This window comes from Hyaena hyaena, unplaced genomic scaffold (assembly GCF_003009895.1).
Source record: "Hyaena hyaena isolate Hyena2069 unplaced genomic scaffold, ASM300989v1 scaffold_616, whole genome shotgun sequence".
NCBI lineage: Eukaryota > Metazoa > Chordata > Mammalia > Carnivora > Hyaenidae > Hyaena > Hyaena hyaena.
Genome location: NW_024081247.1, coordinates 925,466 through 946,276, shown reverse-complemented (window position 1 = coordinate 946,276; position 20,811 = coordinate 925,466). Strand labels below are relative to the sequence as shown.

General features: G+C 40.1%; 1 protein-coding gene across 1 annotated transcript in view; it reads right to left on the bottom strand.

Moving 5' to 3' along the window:
• Positions 1-19,832, bottom strand: part of ASXL3 (ASXL transcriptional regulator 3) — a 185,969-nt gene extending 166,137 nt beyond the window's left edge. Inside the window, exon 1 of the mRNA XM_039257384.1 lies at positions 19,779-19,832. Coding sequence (XP_039113315.1) covers positions 19,779-19,832 — 54 coding nt within the window. The remainder of the gene's footprint in view (positions 1-19,778) is intronic.
• Positions 19,833-20,811: the final 979 nt, after the last annotated feature.

Here is a 20,811-nt window from a genome sequence, read left to right as displayed (position 1 = left end):
TTAACCCCATGTGATGAGAGCCTGAGATTTGCTAGAAACCAAGTTTCTATCTGTGTGGAAGAAGCCAGGCTCAGAAAATAAGGCTTCTGTACAGAAACAGAGATGAGGGAGCCCTGGACACATTCACTCCTTCTTTTCAGATGTTGCTGAAGACCTCTGTTCTCCTATGCTGGTGTAGGTTTATACAAGCCGTCCAATAAATTCTTCTCACTAAATTGGTTAGAGTTGGATTTTAGTCACTGTTCATGAACCAAGTGTTCATGACCAATCCGTGTGTTATACTAATTAGTAAGCCCTTAGTTGATTCCTTTCACAAGGTATTTTTTTAAGTACAAAAAACATGTTTTCAAGTCTGATGTTAATTTTTTATTCCTTTAGAAGATAAATAAAAGAGTATCTGTTGCTAAAACTTACTTCTTCATCATTGGCAACCCATATTCTTAATGAAATAAAACTTGGGAATACGGAGTTTTTAGCCCTTTGTCAAATACACACTTTGAACCATCCAGAGACACAGTTAAAAAATTAAAACATTTGTATAAAATCGGGAACTCACCAGGCAAAGCTATATATAATTATAGCAGTAAGAGGTCTTTATCTAGAACACAGCTTTGGCGAGCAAGAGCTAAAAGAATTTCTGAATCCCAGGCTTCAGAAAAAGGGGTAATATTTTTAAAAATATGAAGCAGGTATCCTAATATTGTGGTGATATGACCTAGAGGCCTTCTGAAGGCCAACAGGCTTATGTGATATGTGCATCCCTGTTTTTAATTGAGATCATGCAGAAAAATCTAGCATAATTGTTTATATGGAAAACCAAGTCAAAGATCTCCCCCCAGATTAACTGTACTCAAGTAATAAAGACATAATTTACGTATCTGCATAAAGATTTATGTATATACATTTGCGGTACAATTACTTTTATATTCTACTTGATATACTACCCACCTTCGTATTAGCCAAGTTTTCCAACCACCTGCATCCTACCTCCCTTTCTGTCCTGTTTCTTAAACTATGTGCTGGAGGAATAAAGGCCATTATTTATCAGGGAACAAAGGAAACAGAACTGGTTTCGATCAGCCGATATTTGTTGATATGAAATATGGGCTGAGTATCTTTAAGGAGGTAATGGAGCATTAAAATTTACCTTTGCCAACAAAAGATTCTTTATGAAATTGGATAGTCCCTATTGCTTTCTAGCCTCCCTCAGTCCTGATTTTACCAGTTGGGTTCTGCATACTACTAGGCTGGGAGCTCATTATACTATAATACCACATTTAGATGTCAGAATGAGGAAAAATGATTAGCTCTGATGTGATCAAAATATTCCTTCGGAAGAAACACAAATAAGAGTTACCTATTAAACCAACTCTAAATTAGTGGTTACATAAAGTCTTACTTAGATTTTTCCCAGAGGTTGCCATTCAGCATTATGAAATTATGCCTGAAGATAAATTAGGCCAGATGTTTTCCTCTTGGATTCCCTCAACGACAACAGTTGCACGAGCCTCACGCGGAACGAACTCGTCCCTGCAGAAGCCAGCTGTGGGGCAAGTGCTGAGAGTTCTATTAACTACTTAGACATTCAGGTTTTAAGAGGTAACTATCTATGACATCAGGTACAAAGAACATATAAGAGAACAAACACTGGAATACTCTGCAGGTATCCTGGGGCAAAGGGGAAATAAACATCAAACACATTATCTCCATACTACTGGCAATTAAAACAGGAAAATGAAAGTCTGTTTTGTGACCCTAGCACTTCAGAAATGGCCTTGCCAATGATAATTATAATGAACATACTCCCATATAAAGGCCAAAAAAAAATACTGAAGATAAGGAATACACTCTAAAAATCAATGTCCCTTGCAGATAAATTATGTCTTAATGAACAATGTAATTATTTAAATGCATGGGACTGTGTACTAACAACTCCATCCCTATCTGAGCATAAGATTGGTAGAAGATTGGTAGAAAACTAGTAGGAAATCTGGTTTTGAGTTTTTGCTTTAGAGCATGGAACAGATATGGCTGCACACTGGTGGGTTGAAGGGCTGGACAAACATTGCTCATCTGGTTTTAAGATGCATATGGTCAACACATTCCTTGTGGTGTGAAAGTCCACAGGCTTTCAAGACAAGTTTTCTTCATTTCCCCCCCTTTTCCTACATGAAGGAGTAGGGCTCAACGGGGAGTCTGTCAGCTGTCAGAAGTTTCTGTATGCTGTATCTAGAGGAGAGTGGAAACTGGTGGGAAACAGCCCGAGGGTGACTGAGACCTCAATGGAAGGGAAATGTAGACAGGAATCTCTGAAACAGACTGGGAAATATAATCCCTTAGTGGGGGTGCTCTGTCTACCAGCATTGCCCTAAGCCAAAAGGGTGAGAGAGCGAGCGAGCGAGAGAGAAAGAGGTGTTATTACAGTGTCTGCTTTCCTCTTCTCAATGGTGTGGAAATCTGGTCATACCTTTTCAATGAAGCACAATTTGTCTGGACTTGGAAACTTGAACTCACTTAAAATGTCCAGGTGCCCTTTTTCTATCTTTTCGACTATCTCGGAATTCAATTCTCTATTAACAATAATTGTTCTACTCCTCCTGCTTAGAAAGTGTTCCTCCTCGGCAGACTGACAAAATGAAAAGCAATTATTTTATAAAGCAAAAATATGAACAGGATTATCTGAAGATAGAATATAAAAGAAATTCTCCTTGTAATGAAAATTCCCTATTGTTTACTGGTTTAAAAATATCAAAGAGTACATACTAGAGAGGATGATTTTACAAAGCAATTTCATGTAATGGAGAAGAAAAAAGGGACTTAACCTTCTTTGCCTCACTTACCCCTTAAAGTATGTAATTATGCATTTAGTGTCTCATAAACAAACGTAAAAGGTGCCCTGCAACAAAAACACCCATTTTGCTATGTGGGCTGGATCTGTCAGGATAGGCAGGGATACAAAATAGGAAGGAAAAAAAAAAGAGAGAGAAAGAAAGAAAAAGAAAAAAAACACACCAAAACCCCTGAAATCTCAGTGGATTAAAACAAATGCTCATTTCTCACTCAACATTTCTAGGTCCAACCAAGAACTGGGATGACTGAAATTCCATCTTGTCACCAGCTTCTGTGATCAACAGAACCAAGCAAGAAATAAGGGGGATCAAACACTGGCTTGAAGGGACAAAACAACTCACATGGTTAATGCCTAACTTCAAGGGGGCAAAGAAGTGCAACCCTACCATTTGTCCCTAAGGAGGAAAAATGAAAGAACTGTGTAGCCAGTCAACCATTCATTAAAGACAGAGGAAGATTTTTTCAAATAACTTACAAGACCATCTTTTTTCCTCCTGTAGACTCTATCCAGCACAATTAAAGATATATGAACAAACACACAGAAAAAAAAAATGTAACAAAACACTAAAGCTTATTAAAGTCCTATTGTTTGTCTCTTCATCATCCATTTTTTCTGGATGACACCTTTCATGGCTTGGAGTTGCTTCCTTTCCTCAAGCTGCCTACCAATATCACCCGGCACCAAAGAGAATAAGATAAAATGTCATAAGAAAATGGAGCAGAAAGACTGGATGTTAAGGGAAAAAAAAAAAAAAAAAAAAAAAACCCTCGTTCTTCACTGCAGCTTTTAACAATGGGGAAAAAATGTTTACTTTCATGCATCTTGCATTTCCTACTATGAAGCTGAGCTCAGGAAACAGTGAATTCTGAAGGGGAAAAAAAGGCAGAATTATTAGAAGATTTTTAAAAATGCAGTATCTGTATTTGTTCATTGGTTCCCCCCCCCCCCACTAACAGTCTTTCTTATTCAGTCACTGAAAGTTGGCTTGTGAAGATAGTATTAACCAGAAAGTGACAAGATACACGTATAAAAAATGGAGAAAGGAGAGGAACAGGAGAACATTTTTGCATTTATTAGTGTCTTTTGTTTCTCTCATTCCCTCATCAAAGATCCTGGTGGAGTAAAGGTGACACAATTAGGAGCTCTGCCTAGAGCAGACCCCACACAAACATTAAAAGTACCATCATCTTCATCCAAACCGAGAATATATGGCCACATTCCCACAAGACTGAGGGGAAAAAGGAGGAGGTGAGGGCAAAGGAGAAGAAGGAATTTCCTGAAGTACTACCTTCGTTTCATTTAAGCTCTAGAAAAGAAATAACATTAGATGAATAAAGAAGTGACAGCAATAAGACTGTGATGTCCATATAATTCTACATGAAATAAGGAGTCATTATGCTGATATTATCTCAATATTCAGAGAAGTAAATGAAGATTTAAACTATAGAAAAGTTTGCTCTCTTTTGCTAAGCTCAGATCCTCCAAGAGTCATGATGAAAACTGTAAAGGAAACTTGGCATTTAGTCGGTGAATAAAAATATTTACTTACATCCAGAAAGTACCTGGAAGCTTCACCCAGAATTATGTATTTTGTGAATTCAGATCCCAAATTGTGTTAAACTATGTTATAAATGTTGTATATAGACTATTCATATCGAATGCTAAAACTGGTCTGTGAGGGAAAATAGAACAGAAACCGATCATAGTAGTTTTAGCCTCCAAATCAGGAAAGTAAATTTCAGAGGAAGCAGACCAAAGAAATCTTTAGAACCTTTGAAACAGCTGCCTCGGCTTTAACACTTTTTAAGTATAAAATGAGTATCATAAAAATAATACCAGGACAAATGAATGAGGGAGTATCTACATTAATACACTCCAGGACCAGGGCCCGAAAGTTGGGCAGATGTGGATTTGAATCACTATTCTACTACTTACTAGTTCAGCAACTTAACTCACCCTCTGTGTAGTAAAGGCAAGGCTATTTATAATTTGCTTTCCCAACATACTTTCCATTTGCTTTTTATTGGTGTTTTTGTGTAATTCTCCTCTGCTCCATGTGATCCTGTTGTGGCAATCAATCATGTTATCTGATCCTGGCCACTGCTGGGAGGGATGAGTCTATCAGCCAAGTAGGACATGGTGAAGACTTCCCTGGGATGAGTATTGAAATAACAATAATAGTTAATAATAATAATAATAATAATAAATTAATAATGAGAGAAAAATTATTCTTTTTATACTACTGTGCTAAGCTTAGAGGAGGCAGGTCTGGGGTGCCAGTGACCATCTTCTCTTGCCCCAAACTTGGCTCGAACTCTGCCTGCAGTACAAAGGCAAGCAAAAAGAAAGACAAAAGTGTAGAGAAAGCAAATACTTTGATGGCATTCTCTAAATGTCTACATCCACTTAGAACTGAAGTCTACCCTTGGATTTCTCAGTTATGTGAGCCTTTTTACTTAAACTAGTTTTAGTTAAATTTATTTCACTTTCAACTGAGAGAAATTCAACTAAAAAACATTCTAGGGGCACCTGGGTGGCTTAGTCGGTTAAGCGTCCGACTTTCGCTTAGGTCATGATCTCGCGGTTCGTGGGTTCGAGACCCGCGTCGGGCTCTGTGCTGACGGCCAGCTCAGAGCCTGGAGCCTATTTCAGAGTCTGTGTCTCCCTCTCTCTCTGGCCTTCCCCTGCTCACGCTGTCTCTCTCTCTCTCCTAGAAATAAATAAAAATATTAAAAAAAAAATTCTAACACGAAATTTCTTCACTTAAAAAAGTGTGATTAATATTATGATGTGTCTTCTAGGTTTGATCTCAAAATTAAACAATATACAAGTAAGTGTAGCGTCAGGCATACGAGTACCCAATAAGTATTAATTCTTACTAGCCATTATTATTAATCAGTGTTACTTTAGTAACAGCAATCTTTTATGATCATTGACATACTAAGGCTAATTCTTTTGTTATACAGGATTCCAATACTCTTAAAAGGAGGCTATGACACCAAGCTTATAAATATTTTACTTACATGTAAAAAAGAGGGGGAGTATTTACTCTGCAAACGTTTTCAATCTGCACTGTAATCATTGTACGAGAAAATTCTTCTCTCGGTTTGGAAGTCATAGCAAGCCTTTATAAATCATCATCGTACTTTATTAAAATCAAATACAGAAGAAGGTTACTTTTAGGCTATTGAATTCTTACTATACTATGCAACTTTAAATTTATAGTGAAGTATCTCTTGGGCCCTAAGAGGTTTTGTTTTATTTTTTTAAAGTTAATTTCCCAAAGGTCAAGGTCCATAACTTATTACATTCCTAAGGCACCTAACATATTAGTGGCAGGAACTGAATATTTTCCAGTGCCATTAAGCATGATGACTATCAATTTATTATCCCAAAGTAGTAAAAGGTGCTAGTGAGCTGAAAGTAGACACAAGCTTTCAAAAGATATCAGCTGTCCAGTTGATTCTTGGGAAATCTGATCCCTTTTCTAGATTGTACAGTGCCAATTTAGCATGGCACAGAAATAAATCAAGGAGACATAAATTTTATAGTTCTACAAATATGTTCCAAACTTTTAGACTTGGTTCTAACAGCTCCCCTGAACAACCCTCTTTGACTTCGTCACTTTATTCAACTATAAGCAGCAAACACCTTAAAATGAGGTAGTGCATTAGGCACTCAGGAAACAATTATAAACAAGTAAGTAAACAACTAATTATAATACATTGTCACAACTACAAAGTGCTTTCAAAACATAGAAAAGCTTCTCGGGGCGCCTGGGTGGCTTAGTCGGTTAAGCGTCCGACTTTCGCTTAGGTCATGATCTCGTGGTTTGTGGGTTCGAGCCCTGCGTCGGGCTCCGTGCTGACTGCCAGCTCAGAGCCTGGAGCCTGTTTCAGTCTGTGACTCCCTCTCTCTCTGACCCTCCCCTGCTCACGCTGTCCCTCTCTCTCTCCTAGAAAAAAACAAAAACAAAAACACAGAAAAGCTTCTCAAGGGAGACTGAAATCTGAAGAAAGCACAGGAATTTGCCAGATAAAAAGAAGTAGGGGAGGGAGGATGTTACAAAAAGAAGAAACAACTTGAACAAAGTTAAGGGAATGTATGATAAATTCAGAGATCTAACAATACTTTTAAATGACCAGAGAAGACAATCAAGCAATGAAACCGGAAAAGTATGAATAAAACAAACCTGTAAGATGTTGACACAAGTGGACCATACTCCTAAAATGAAGGAACGCTAATAAACAGTTTTTGAAAAAGTGGTATTTTGTATATTCCCCACTAGCAACTCCACACTCCCTCTCTGCCTTCCTCCACCCAGCTCTGTGACCCAGGAGACTGACATCTATAAATTTTCTCAACAGAGATCCCCTGTCCTCTGGCTTCTGGATGGGTTCCGCCAACAGGAGGCCAAGTGCAGATCAGCAAATAGAAGGCAGAGGACTTGGCGTACTGATGTGACGTGTCCCCCCAGTAGGGGTGAGGGCTGGCAGTGGTGATATCCCACTGCCTCTGGTCACAGTCTGTGTTAGGCACTGTTCTAGAATCACAGCCCGCACATTGCAGTACCCACTCCCAACTCTTCTTGGCCCCTCAAGTCTAAGGGGAGTGGCAGCCTCTTGCTGGTGATATCCCTGATTTGCCTTGTTTTCTTCTTTCACTGTGCCTTATCTTTAAGATAATGCCATCTGTTTCCTACAGAAACTAAGTCAGCCTCAAGGGGTACCATAAACCAGTTTCACCTTTAAAGAAGCAGTTATGGACGCAATAAGAACTTGCCAGCGGAGGCAAATCTGTAGTCAGTGAAACCAGTTTCAAAGTTGTTGCAGCCACTTAACGAGAAAAAGAAAACTACCAGGCACGAACATTAACTGGCATCTTCTAATCTCAAAACTATACTAAGTACATTATACACATTGCCGCATTTAAGTATTCCAACCACTCTTTTAGGTTATTCCCTTTTAATACACAATGGAAATAAAATTGAAAAATGTGAAATAATTTGCCCAAGGTCAAATACAGAGTAAGTGGCGGAATTGAGACTCAAACATTATCTGCCTGACTTTTAGGCCTGTCATTACTCTATATTCTTTTCCTAACCTATATATGCCTGTGTCAAAGTAAATTACAGTGGAAATGGATATAAGTGTAGGATGTAAGAATAAGGATTTGAAGATTTGAAGAAAAGGAGGTAGAACCGGTGGAACTCAGTGATTACTGGATAAAAGGGGGAAAATACAAAAAAGGCATTAATGATGACAAGATTGTTTCTGTCTTGAACAACTGTGAAGATGGTGGTGGCTTTCCCTGAGAGATGAGAGGAAGAGCAGACTTGCTAGGAGCAGGAGGTGGGGAAGAAATGAGGCATTTGGTTTTGACCTTGCTGACTTCATCACTGCTATGAAGACACAGATGGAGAGGTTTCCACTATGGGACTGAAGAGGCCATATACGCCTTTTCATCAGTGCCTAACAACTAAGGTATAGTTATAGGAACGAGAGTCTGACAATTAAATGCATCTGCCTGTGATCTGAATCTTGAACCTGAGATGCATTGGAGCAATGGCAGTGTCCTATGTCAACACTAAGTCACACTGGTGACCACTAGTGATGCCCACAGCAATATCCCAACTAGATTATTCTTGTAGCATGACTGCACGTCTGCTACCCAGCCTCTATTGATCCTTGACTATTTTTCCAGCCTGGTTTTTGGATCCTTCTGAATGATTATATGAACCATTTCATGGTTTAAAAAAAAAACAAAAAACAAAAAACAACCCTTTTCTACTTAAGTTGCTAAGATTTGTTTTCTGTTGCTTGCAACCTGTAATTCTGACTGACAAAGTTAATAACACATTCATTGTTGTATCTTGTTCAGTATTAGGGAGGTCCTTTCTGCATTGTTCTTAAATCATTTCCAAACTATAAGCTGAATATATTAAGCTATTAGATGTTTAGAGAACCCTCAGAAAATTTCAAAGAATTCATGGTCTGGTGGGGATGTAATGCAAAAATTAAGTTTCTGTACTACAACATGATTAAATTTTTTAAAAAAATTAAAAAAGGAATAATTAAGTATACTCTAAAACACACACACACACACACACACTATATCAAAGAAAACAAAGATAGCTATCCAAAAACAATTAAGATGGAGTATTAAAACTGCAGAACTTCAAGGATAAAGAGAACACATAAGAAAGAACTCTCAGACACAAAGGCATATCACCTCTTAAAAAGTAATAAATTTACCTCAGCCACAGTATCACAAACACTGACACAAGAACAGAATGAAAAACCATTTCCAAAATACTAAGGGTAAAAAATTGTCAGTTAAGACTTTTGTAACTAGCTAAATTATCACTCAAAGGTGAGAACAACATTGTATCTTTTAGTTTTCCCTATGAAGTTCTCCACTTTTATTTTAATAAAATATGTGCTGAGGGGCACCTGGGTGGCTCAGTTGGTTAAGTGTCTGACTCTTGATTTTAGCTTAGGTCATGATCTCAGGTCCATGGGTTCAAGGCCTGCATTGGTCTCTGCACTGACAGACAGCCTGCTGAGGATTCTCTCTCTCTGCCCCTTCCCTTTTCTCTCCTCTCTCTCTGCTCCTTCTCCTCTCTCAAAATAAATAAACATTTAAAAGAAAAAAAGATTTGCTGAGCTTTGTTAAGAGATCTCTTTTTGAACTGTAATCTACACATTTGGGAGATCATCTTCTTAAAGGCTGCTCTTGGACACTTTTATATACCCAGTCTGGACTGTGTTCAGATGAAATTTATGAGGACAGGAAGGATTTACAGAGAAAGTATGAATGACAGGGAGAGATTGTAGCCATTTGCTCACGGTTCTCTCTCTCTCTCTCTCTCTCTCTCTCATGTTTTCATTTGAGAGAGAGAGAGAGAGAGAGAACGTGTGCAAGGAGGGCAGGAGTAGAGAGAGAGGAAGACAGAATCCAAAGCAGGCTCCAGACTTCAAGCTGTCAGCACAGAGCCTGATGTAAGGCTTGAACTCAAACTGTGAGATCATGACCTGAGCCGAAGTCTGATGTCTAACTAACTGAGCCACCCAGGCGCCCCTGGTTCTCTTTTTTAATTCTTAGAACTTCATGGGAGTCTATAATTACTTCAAAATATTAAAATTTAATAAAAATATTTCTTAAGTGGGTGGTCAAAACAAAAAGATTTAGATATATGAAGACTGTTAACAGACTGTTACAGGAGGCAATTTACCAAAAGAAAAAAAAATAGGAAAGTATGATACAATAAACAGAGTTGAGCACAGAGGTAGATAAAATGTTGGTGATTTACTATCTCCTGGAAAATTTAATTAACTATCTGTTGTGTTTTAAAAGAATATAAAATAAGTCTGTATAACGCTGTAGACATTGGAACATTTGCTGTGATGTATAATGGACGGAAAATGTGAAATTCTTCATGTTATAAGGAAAAGCAATCACAATTGTTTCCATAGAGAAAAGGGCTTTCTATGACCTGTTGTTCTTTAACTTGAAGATAATCACAAGGGTCTTTAACCACAAGAATGATTCAGTGAGGTCAGATCTACTATAAAGAGAAATACAGCTTTTGTAAAATTTCAAAAAATAGATTGGAGACAAAATTAGTTGGAAGGTCAGAACTATGTAAAATTTAGTGAATGAAAAGAGGAAGAACTAAATGTGAGCTGTAATTAAGGCAGAATTTACCACTCCCTGCAGACACCATATGTTTAGGTATACACAGATAAGTTTCCCCCATCCCAGTCACATTTCTCTTTGTGGGCCCAATGCACACTTTGTGGGAAGCATCTAATAAATGTCTGTACTGGATATATTTCATCTGAAATATCCAGAATATGTAGGGGTACACAAAGGATTTTTAATATAAGTCCAAAATATAGGAAAGGTTCAAGGATGGAGTTCTCATCATGAAAGAATTGCCACTGAGTCAGGTTAGATGGCCAAAGGAGAAGAGGAAAATGAAAATAAAAAGGAGGTGGTAGGCAGTATTCTGAGATACACCAATACTAAAGGGGAAACTGCGAGAAGGAGGCCCGCAAGCAAGCAAGCAAGCAAGAGAAAGAATAGTGATGGAAAGAGAACAAGGAGAATACCAGAGATGTTTGTTGCAAAGTGTCTTAATGTAACTTTTTTGGATTGCTTTAAAAGAGACAAGAAATTAAACAGAAAGGATTTAGGAAAAAACAGCTCTGGTTGCAAGAATTTGAAGACATAACATATTTTAAAGTAAAGAGATTTTCTTATAAATACTTTTTAAAATAAGAGTATCTGCTGTGTGTGCATGCAGGGGTTGGGGGGATTGGCAAGTTTAGGCTGGAAGGGGTGATTTGGTCTTCTTCCTGTTTCTGGCAGAGAGCTCTCAAAACCTTGGAATTTCCTGTGTTGAGAATGATAAAAGTATCTTTCATTATGCTAATGAGGTGACTTCTGGAAAGCACCTAAGGATGGGGTGTGGTTGGCAATACAGTCAACCATGTGATTAGAAGGTTAGAACTTTCAGTCCTACCCCCTGACCTTGGGGAAGGGAAGAGGGGCCGGAGGTCCAATCAAATGTCAATGGACAATAATTTAATCAAATGTGGCTATGTACTGAAGCCTCCAGGAAAACCCAAAGGGGCAGAATCTGGAGGGCTTGTGGGCTGGTAATCACATGGAGACTTTGGGAGAGTGGCTCACCTGGAGAGGCATGGAAGCCCCATGCTCTTTCCCCATACCTTAGCCTATGCATTTCTTTCATCTGGCCGTTCCTGAGTTATATCCTTTATAATAAACCAGTGATCTAGTAATTAAAATGTTTCTCTGAGTTCTATGAACTGTCCTAACAAATTAATTTAACCTGAGGAAGAGGTCGTGAGAAGCTCTAATTTACAGCCAGTTATAAGTACAGGTAGCAATCTAGACTTGCAAATGGCCTCTGAAGTCCATGAAGAGGTCATTAGAACATCCTGTCTATAGCCCGTAGGTCAGTCTGAAGCACAAATAATGACCACCTGGACTTGCTCTTGACTTCTAAGGGGGTGGGAGTACAAAGCTTATAGGACTGAACCTTTAACCTGTTGAATCTGATGCTGTCTCTGGATAGATAATGCCAGAACTGAGTTAAATACTCAGATACCCTGATGGTGTCTGAGAATTGCTTGTTGTATGCGTGGGGACCCGTTCTCTCACTAAAATTGAGTTTCAGAGCACTGAGAGAGCATCACACAGAGTCCTGATGGTCCAGACGACAACTTAGTTCTTCAGCCTTGTCAACAAGGTCTTGATAGAAACACCTAGTTAGCTCAGTTGGTTAAAACGTCTGACTTTGCTTAGGTCATTGTCTCATTGTCTCACAGTTTGTGAGTTCGAGCTCTGCGTTGGGCTCTGTGATGACAGCTCAGAGCCTGCTTTGTATTCTGTGCCTCCCTCTTTCTCTGCCCCTCCCCCCCTTCTCTCTCTCTCTCAAAAATAAATAAGCATTAAAATTTTAAAAGGTCTTGATGTATGCACAAATTATATATGCATCATTTACCTTTGACATTAAAAAGAAACTAAGAATAACCAACAGCTTCACTATATCAGGCATTCTCTATGACCCTAATATGGAAAATAAGCCCAAAAATCCTACCTCAGTTTCTAACTCCTTGAAATTTAACTCTAATACCTTATAATTAACAAAATCTTTGAAAAGTCATCTGTCTTCTGAATAAGATGAAGAGGGTCCATCCTATGCCCTCCCTTAAGTCATAAATAATACATTCAGAAATCAACCATGTAACTGAAAAATAGAACAATTGTCAAAAAAAACAGCAATTATGGAATTCTTTTAAATACCATTACAGTTTTTCATGAACTAACTTATGCTAAAGACACACAAAATAAGCCCATGATAAATAACAATTGTAAAATGAATTGTACATCTCAATACCCAATTTTTTTTTTCTTTTTCTTTTTCTTTTTTCTTTTTTTTTTTTTTTTTACAAGTTCTAAGTGTGTCCACTAAGTATTGACTGCACTGCTTTGGAAGACTCCTGAGGTTCTAAAAGTTCCACCAAAGGCTAAGATATTGAATGTCATTTAAGTTATACATTTCAGCTATTAGAGCCAATGTTCTGACAAGCCCTTTGGCTTTAACCCCAGGGCATGCATTCGCCTTAAAACACATAAGAATGTGTCAGAGGGCTATATGTCAATCAACGAGGAGAAGTGCCTATTCCCAATTTAATGTTGTCAGTTGCTGACATTAAAACCAGCAACAGTTAATTGTTACCCCTTCAAGTGGGAATATTGAGGGGAGAAGAGAGGTAGGTGTCTAAGTTCAGGCTGATAAAGCTGTTAATTGCTACCCTTTTATGTAGATTTGTTTAATAATGAAAACAATGTGGCTAATCATATAATGTTTCTATTTGTTCCCCAAGGGCTCTTCAGGGAAAGTTTCAATCCGGGCTAGATTTCCACAGCTACCAACTGTGAGGGGACAAAAGCAGAACAATCAAGGCACTCAGTGCTGGCAAATAGCTGAAAGTGGTTCTATACAGATGCCCCTCCTCCTTGCCCTATCAGGAAGAAGCCAGGATCTGCTAGGGACAATCTTTGCAGGAGGGGTGCTGGGAGGATTTTAAATTATAAATTAATGATAATAATAATTTCATGCAGATTTTTAATGAAAAGGAAAGAGAGAGAAAAAAATGAAAAGCAGGCAATCTGAAAAGCAGGAAATAAGTCTGAAATAGGCTTGGATCCGCCCTATGTCTCCATGCAACAACTCAGTTAAATTCATATCACTTTAAAGTTTCTGTGTTAATTTTTACAAATCAGAAAGACACAGCACAGAATTTTTTTTTAATCCTTTGCCAGCCTTGCTCCTTACAGAGTGATGATATTAGGCATATCATTAAACCACACATTTGGAAACTGAGTTACGGAAATAACTCCAGCTCCCTACTGATCTCAAGAGACAGTGTATGTTTTCTACTAACAGAATGTATATTACTCACTGGTGTTTATGTCATTTGGCAAAGGCGATGGGACAGAATAAAGTTGTATTATTTAAAATAAAATATCTCTAACATCAATTTTGTTTTCAGACTCTGTTACCAAATAACGGAACCATTCAGAGACATCCCCAGACCACTGGTGTCTCCTCTCTGTACAAGAGATAGTCTTTCTGTTTCATGGTTTAGAAAAAAAGATCCTATTTCTATTAACACCTACCCCACCAGCCCCATACAACAACTTACAAGGTCCTACTGTCTTAAAATCACTTGCAAATCCTGCGCCCCACCCCCACCCCCTGGTCACAATGTAATTTTCACCTTTATTGAGGTGCCTGCCTTCTCAAGTCTTCAGATATTTCTAGTCTTGTCTGCATACTGCTTCCTGAACCCATCCTCTCGCCTGGCACTATAGCTTCGCTCTGCAGGGCTCTCTTCTTAGAATGTACTCCTCTCGTGATCTGTTCAATCTTACTCATATTTCAAGGACAGGCCCAATTTCACCTAATCCGCTAAGCCTTCTGCAGTCATCTCATACCACACTGCTTCTCCCTTCTGTAAATCTGTAAACTAGCACCTGCTTGATCATTCATGTGACGCTGCAGATGGTGTCTGCTCAGTCTTCCTTCATTGCTCCCTGTCTCCTCTACTGAACTCAACACTCCTTGAGGATGTATCTTCGTATCCTCCCCAGCATTTGAGGCGTATATGGAGAAACCCTCAAAATGGTTAGGGACCATACCACACATTTCCTATGCATTTCAGTGAAAGATGGCACTATTACATAGTTAAACATTAAATTTTGTTACTTCATAAGGTCGCTTTTCAGTGGTGAAGTTCCTTTACAGGTATGACTCTACAAGTCTAAAAGCTACAGCACGTCAAGAGTCCATTTCTGACATCCAAGGAATCATCTACCAAAGAATTTCTCAAAGAGAAAAACTTAAGAAACAATCAATTCTTAAAATTCCCTTTCGTGTCAGCAGGAAATTAAAAATTAACAAACCTAAACACTAGGCCTAAGTTCACGTTTCTCATTTATTTCAAACACGTTTTTCCCAACTTGAAACTCAAAACAGGCAGAGAGTCTGCTAAACTCTTTTCCGTCTTTCAGACTGCAAAATGAAAATTTAGGTTCCACATCTGAAAGAAGAGATGATGAGATGCAGACATAAAGAGATGATATTACGTGTACGGATCACAGAAAACAGCTGAATCAAACCAATTGAAATGTAAGCGAATGAAAATAAAACTCCATTTGCCAAAAACGTTAGCCAGGCCCATAAGCCAATAAGCACCGTCACGATTATGCTCATGTGCACCTTTGGGGCTTACCTCAGATCACAAGTCAAAATGTTCTCAACTGTGAAGGCCTGGTCATAACCTGAAATCTAAGCACCAGGAACACAGTGAGAAAATGGCAAAAGCAGTACCAATGCTCTCCTCCATCCCCATGTTCATCATTCCTGAATAATTATATTTATTTCTAAAATGCAAAGACAAAAGACAAGGCAACCAGTAAGTTAACAATTATGAATTGGTTTCTATTTTAACAGCTACCAATGCCATTCGGCTTTATTTCACAGAAACCCTAAGAGTTTATTTAGCATATAATGCATTATGCAAAAGAATCTTCTCTGTGCAAAAGAGTCACACAGATTTCCTTTAATTAATAACCCCTCACTTAATTTTTTAATAGAATATGATTTATAAAATCTCAATTTATTAAAACCTTCAGTAACTCTGGTATGGCATAAAGAGATATGTGTCTGCTTTCTCCCAACAATGAGGCAAATTTGCCATTAAAATTTTTCCCCCAAAGGTCACCTTGAACTACAAAAAAGAAAAAAAAAAGAAAAGAAAAAATAAGCCCATCTAATAGTCATTATCTTTGCGAATGTACCTAAACTACAAGCAAATAAATCAGCCATGTTACCAAGCACAAAGCTATTGAAGATTGTTAAGATTTATTTTCAGGTGCCAGTGAGACTAAACAAAGATTGTAAGGAATGAAACAACAGAAGAAACTCAGGGAACAAATTAATACATTGAAACATTATCTTACCAGCAGCATTCCCTATAGAACAAAGTGATGAAACTATCAAAAAGCACTCCTCAAAGCAACAACATTTTCGTATGTCAAAAAAAAAAGAGAATTAACCTAGAATAAATATATAAATAACAGTATGCTCTGTGTTAAGCCAGTAACAAAGAAACCCCTTAGTGCAGTAAAACAAAGTCTTGTCAAATCCCCATTTTTTACAAAGAAGCATGAAGATCCTTTCACAATGGTTTAAACTGTATTTATAGTAACAGAGTGAAGACTTGAGATAAAAGTCAAAAGGATTAAAGTCAAAGCCCCAGCTCGACATGAGTTATGGTTTTGATTTTTATTCTTATTGTGGTCTACAAATATTAAGACAGAAGATACTTCCATGTGATTGTGGGATCCTCTGAGACTCTATAACCTTAGAAGAGCAGATAAAACGAATGAAAATGCATCTGGTTTAGGAGCAGCCTCCATATTAAATGGCAATGCGCAAAGTAACCACAACTGCAGAAGGCTGAGGGGGAGTGGGGGAGGCTGAAGGCTGAAATTTCTGCAATTGATGCAGGGCAGGAAAAACAAAATTAAGGGAAGAAAGAAAAGAGAAAGAAATAAAAGATGTGGTATTACTGTTTTAAAATGGCAGCCTGTTAATAATCATGACACTCCTGAAAATACAGAAAAATTATACTACCACTCCTTCTTTCCTAAGCGAAGCAAGCTCACCACATACAAACGTTACATACTTCTACAAGAAAATTGGTAGGGCTTGATAGCTGCATCTCTATCTAAAGCAAAATCCCTGGAGTTGCCACTTAGAGTTTGCAGATTTACAAACCATATACTTTTCTCACAAAGAAAGAAAACAAAAATTCTGCAGTCGACTGGAAGTTCTTACTCTACAGAGAACCGTTCTTCTTCCACATATTTTTTTTTTTCTTAAAAGTGAATGCAAAGCTACATTTAAACATAAGCTTTTGGTCACAGTTCAAAAAATGTATTTTGCATTTCCTCTCCCCTGATACCCTCTCTTTCAAGATAATCTCTCTCACACACACACTCCAGTAGGAGATATATATTATATACTGTATGATTGGAAGGTTATTCTTAATATTAATTTGGATACTCTCTCCTTTCAGTTCATATATTGCAAGAACCATATGCATATTTTCCGTTCAACCACAGTCTTTACTTTTAAAATCAGACACCTGGTTTAACGCTTGATATCTCGAGAAAAAGCTAAAAGTCCTTAATAACAAAAACCACAGCAAAATCAGCAGGGGCAGTGTAAAATATGTAAAGATAGTATTTTTATATCACAGAAATACCCCCCAAGGCATTACTTTTTAATTGAGTATAAATTAATACTATGATTAGAAGAGTAAAAACAGTTTTCATGCAAGTTTTAAGAGAGTTTAAGTCTATATGTATTCAGATAATCATAAAGCAAATATTAAAAAGTCACAATTGCACAAATGGATTCTTTTCTCTTTTATTCACAAAGTAAGCTAAGAATTATCGTAAGTCACCATTACAAATCACAAATTTCTGAGAAAGATATTTCCAGTATAATTACTTGCTATTTCATTCAATGTTTTATTTCAATTGTCACATTTTGAATACATACACATTTGTGCAACTACCAGGGGAAAAATAACTTGAACCAAATTGAAAAATTACCATAACTACTAGTTCAATATGTCTAGTTAAAATAGAGACATCTGGTCTATCATTAATTCTTTTGTGTTGATGACTCCTAGTGTGTCTTTTCCCATCAATGAACTTTGCAAGAGGAAAAGGCAACTTTTAACAAAAAGCTGACTCAGAAATGCATCTCAAGATTTATCAATATAGATCTATTATGATTAGATCAAATAAAGCACAGTACTTTCAGGAACAATAACAAATGCTGTTGAATACAAATAGCTTTAAATTCCATCAGAATAATGTTATTTATTAAATAATTCTCTGCAAGCAGATATAGGTAATTCATGAATCATTATTTTAAAATATTTATAAGTCAACTCTTTCACTTGTTTAAAACACATACACTGAAGCTCTATAATAATACTTGATTGCCACTTCATGGAAACTGAATAATGCATTTTCAGAAGCCGTGCACACCCCCACACAATTCTGAATTAATGGCTGAGTAAACAATAAGTAATGTACTATGCTCTAGCAAAAATTCAGTGATAACATCAATCTGGCATCTACTTAACACATACTGCTTACTTTTCACATATTCCTCAGATAAGTTTCCTTTCCCAGATGCAGTTCATTAGAGAATGACTATCACCTGCCCATTCATCCACAGACAGTGAGTGATTTAGTAATTAACACAATCACAGATAAGGGTAGAAATCATAATATACACTACTACAAATTAAGAGATGAGGAAAAGGGGCCTAGCCACTTCAGCTTCCAATAACTAGATTGCAATTAAATAGGACTTTTGTCACTTCTTCCTAGGGTAATAGGGTCAATTATTTAAAACCCCTTGCTCCAATCCAGAGACCTACCAGTAAGGCCCTTCAACCAAACTCAGATAATTACTTTTGACAAATGTTCTCCTTGAGCATGATGTAGTTACTCAAAAGCTTTAAAAAACAAAACAAAACACAACACAACACAACCCACAGTCACAGTAAAACGATCTTTACAAAGTCAACCCAATAACATGTTCTGTGGTCTCCCCCCCCCCCCGCCACCCCCCATATTGCATGCAGTCGGCCGTCTTTCGGCCAATTTATAAAAGATAGTAAGTTGCTAAGTAAATATTTAATTTATGCAGCCGAAACCCTGAAAGGCTGAGCTTCAAATGCGATGCCTTGCATTCCCGTGAGGCACACGGTACAGAAATATCCTTTTTAAAAAATCCGTTTACAGCTGTCCTTTAAAAGAAGAAAAAGGAGAGAGAGGGAGGGAGAGAGAGAGAGGGAGGGAGAGAAGGAGAGAAAAGAAACCCACACATACACATGCATCAAACCAAAGACGCCGACGCCCCTCTGCCAACCAGCATTTCTATAGAGACATTCTTTCGATGATTAAAATGTAAGCTCCAAAAGGTTAAAGAAAAGCAGCCAAGTAACACCGCCCAGGAAGCCAGCATTAAAACACACCTAGCTGTACACTCTTAACAACCTCTCGCTACAAATGACACTGACCCAACTTCACCAAACACACACACACACGCCCCGACACACACACTCACAAATTGCACACACGTGCACAGAATGTACACACAAACATCGAGCAGAACACAATACCTACAAAACACAAACGAACTTGATCCACACAAAACATGCACGTATCAGTGTGCATACATAATGCACACGACACGGCACACAGACACGCACGACCTAGTCCCCATGCACACGCCCCAGAAGTCCGTGTCGGACACACACCGTGCATGCACGTGTAAAATGTATGAACTCACAAACGCCGAACATACACACAGACCGTGCACAGAGAGTTATTGATGAAATTCCGGGAGGTGGAGGGGCCGGGAGGGAGTGGTAATTGCCACACAAAGGTCTCCGGAGCGGCAGAGAGGGAAGTCGAGCGGGCCGAGCGCTCGGAAATTCACCCGAGGCGAAGGCGCAGCCGAGCCCCGCGAGCGAAGTACCGGGAGAAGTGTCCCGGGCGGTCCCGGGCGCCGCGGGCGCGGGGCTCCCCGAGATAATCGCTGCGCCCCTCCGCGCGCGCACGCACACACACAGGGGCCCCTGGGCGAGCCCACTCCCGCAGAATAACAAAGAGCAGGAGGCCGGCGAGCGCGCGGCGGCTCGGGCTGGAAGTGGCCGTCTCCGCCGCCGCGGGCCGGCACGGGGCGAGCGGCGGGGCCGGCGGGACGCGCGGGCAGCGGGCGGGGGGCGGTACGTACCAGGCGGGCAGCCTCGGCCCAGGTGCGGTCCTTCTTCTTCCTCTTGTCTTTCATGTTTGCATCTCATTGATGGTTCTGATGATGACGTGGGGGATTCCACGGGGTGCTCGGGGTTCGGGCGCGGAGACAATGACCCAGTGACCCGGTGACCCGCACTCGCTCCGCGGGGGGAGGCGCGCGGGCGGCGGCGGCGGCGGCGGCGGCGGCGGGTGGGAGGGATGGAGCGAGGGGGTGGGGTGGGGTGGGTGGGGGCGCGCGGGCGGCGGCGGCGGCGGCGCGCGGCGGGCGGGCCGGGGGCGGGGGCTGGGGCGGCGGCGGCGGCGGGGCTGGGGACGGGGGCGGGGGCGGCGCCGGCCGGGCTCGCTCGTGCGGGGCTCGCGCTGCGCCGCCGCCGCGGCCGCCGCGGTGACAGCTCCGGGGATGCTCCGCTCGGCCCCGCTCACAACAATACACTCTGACGTCACGGGGAATGGCGACGCGGCCGCACACTCGCCGCGCTCACACTCGCCGCGCTCACACTCGCCCTCTCGCGCGCGCACACCCGCGCACACTCGCCGCGCGCCCCCCACTCCAGCCACTCCCTGAAACCCTCGCGAGACCCCTCTCCCTCCAGCCCAGCCCCCCCAGATCCACGGGGCGCTGCCGGCTGGCTGCAGGCCGTGCACCCCCGGCCCGCTGGGCGGAAAACTGGGGACACGGTAGCCTTTGGAACTTGTGTAGGAGTCCGCTTCGCAACTCGAGGCTTCTGTCCTGTGAGCTCACACTCACACACACACTGTCTCTCTCTTTCTCTCTCTCTCTCTCTCTCTCTCTCTCTCTCTCTCTCTCTCTCTCTCTCACACACACACACACACACACACACTCCGCACTACTTCCCTCTGCTGGACTCTCCAACCCTTTTCTGCTTTTGGCTGGGTGGATTCCCAGAGCCTTGCTGAAAGGGTACAAAACAAGCCTCTGAACAGAACTAATGTTGGACGTGCAACTTGACTCAACATTAGCCATCTACATCATCTTAAACAATGCGAGACCA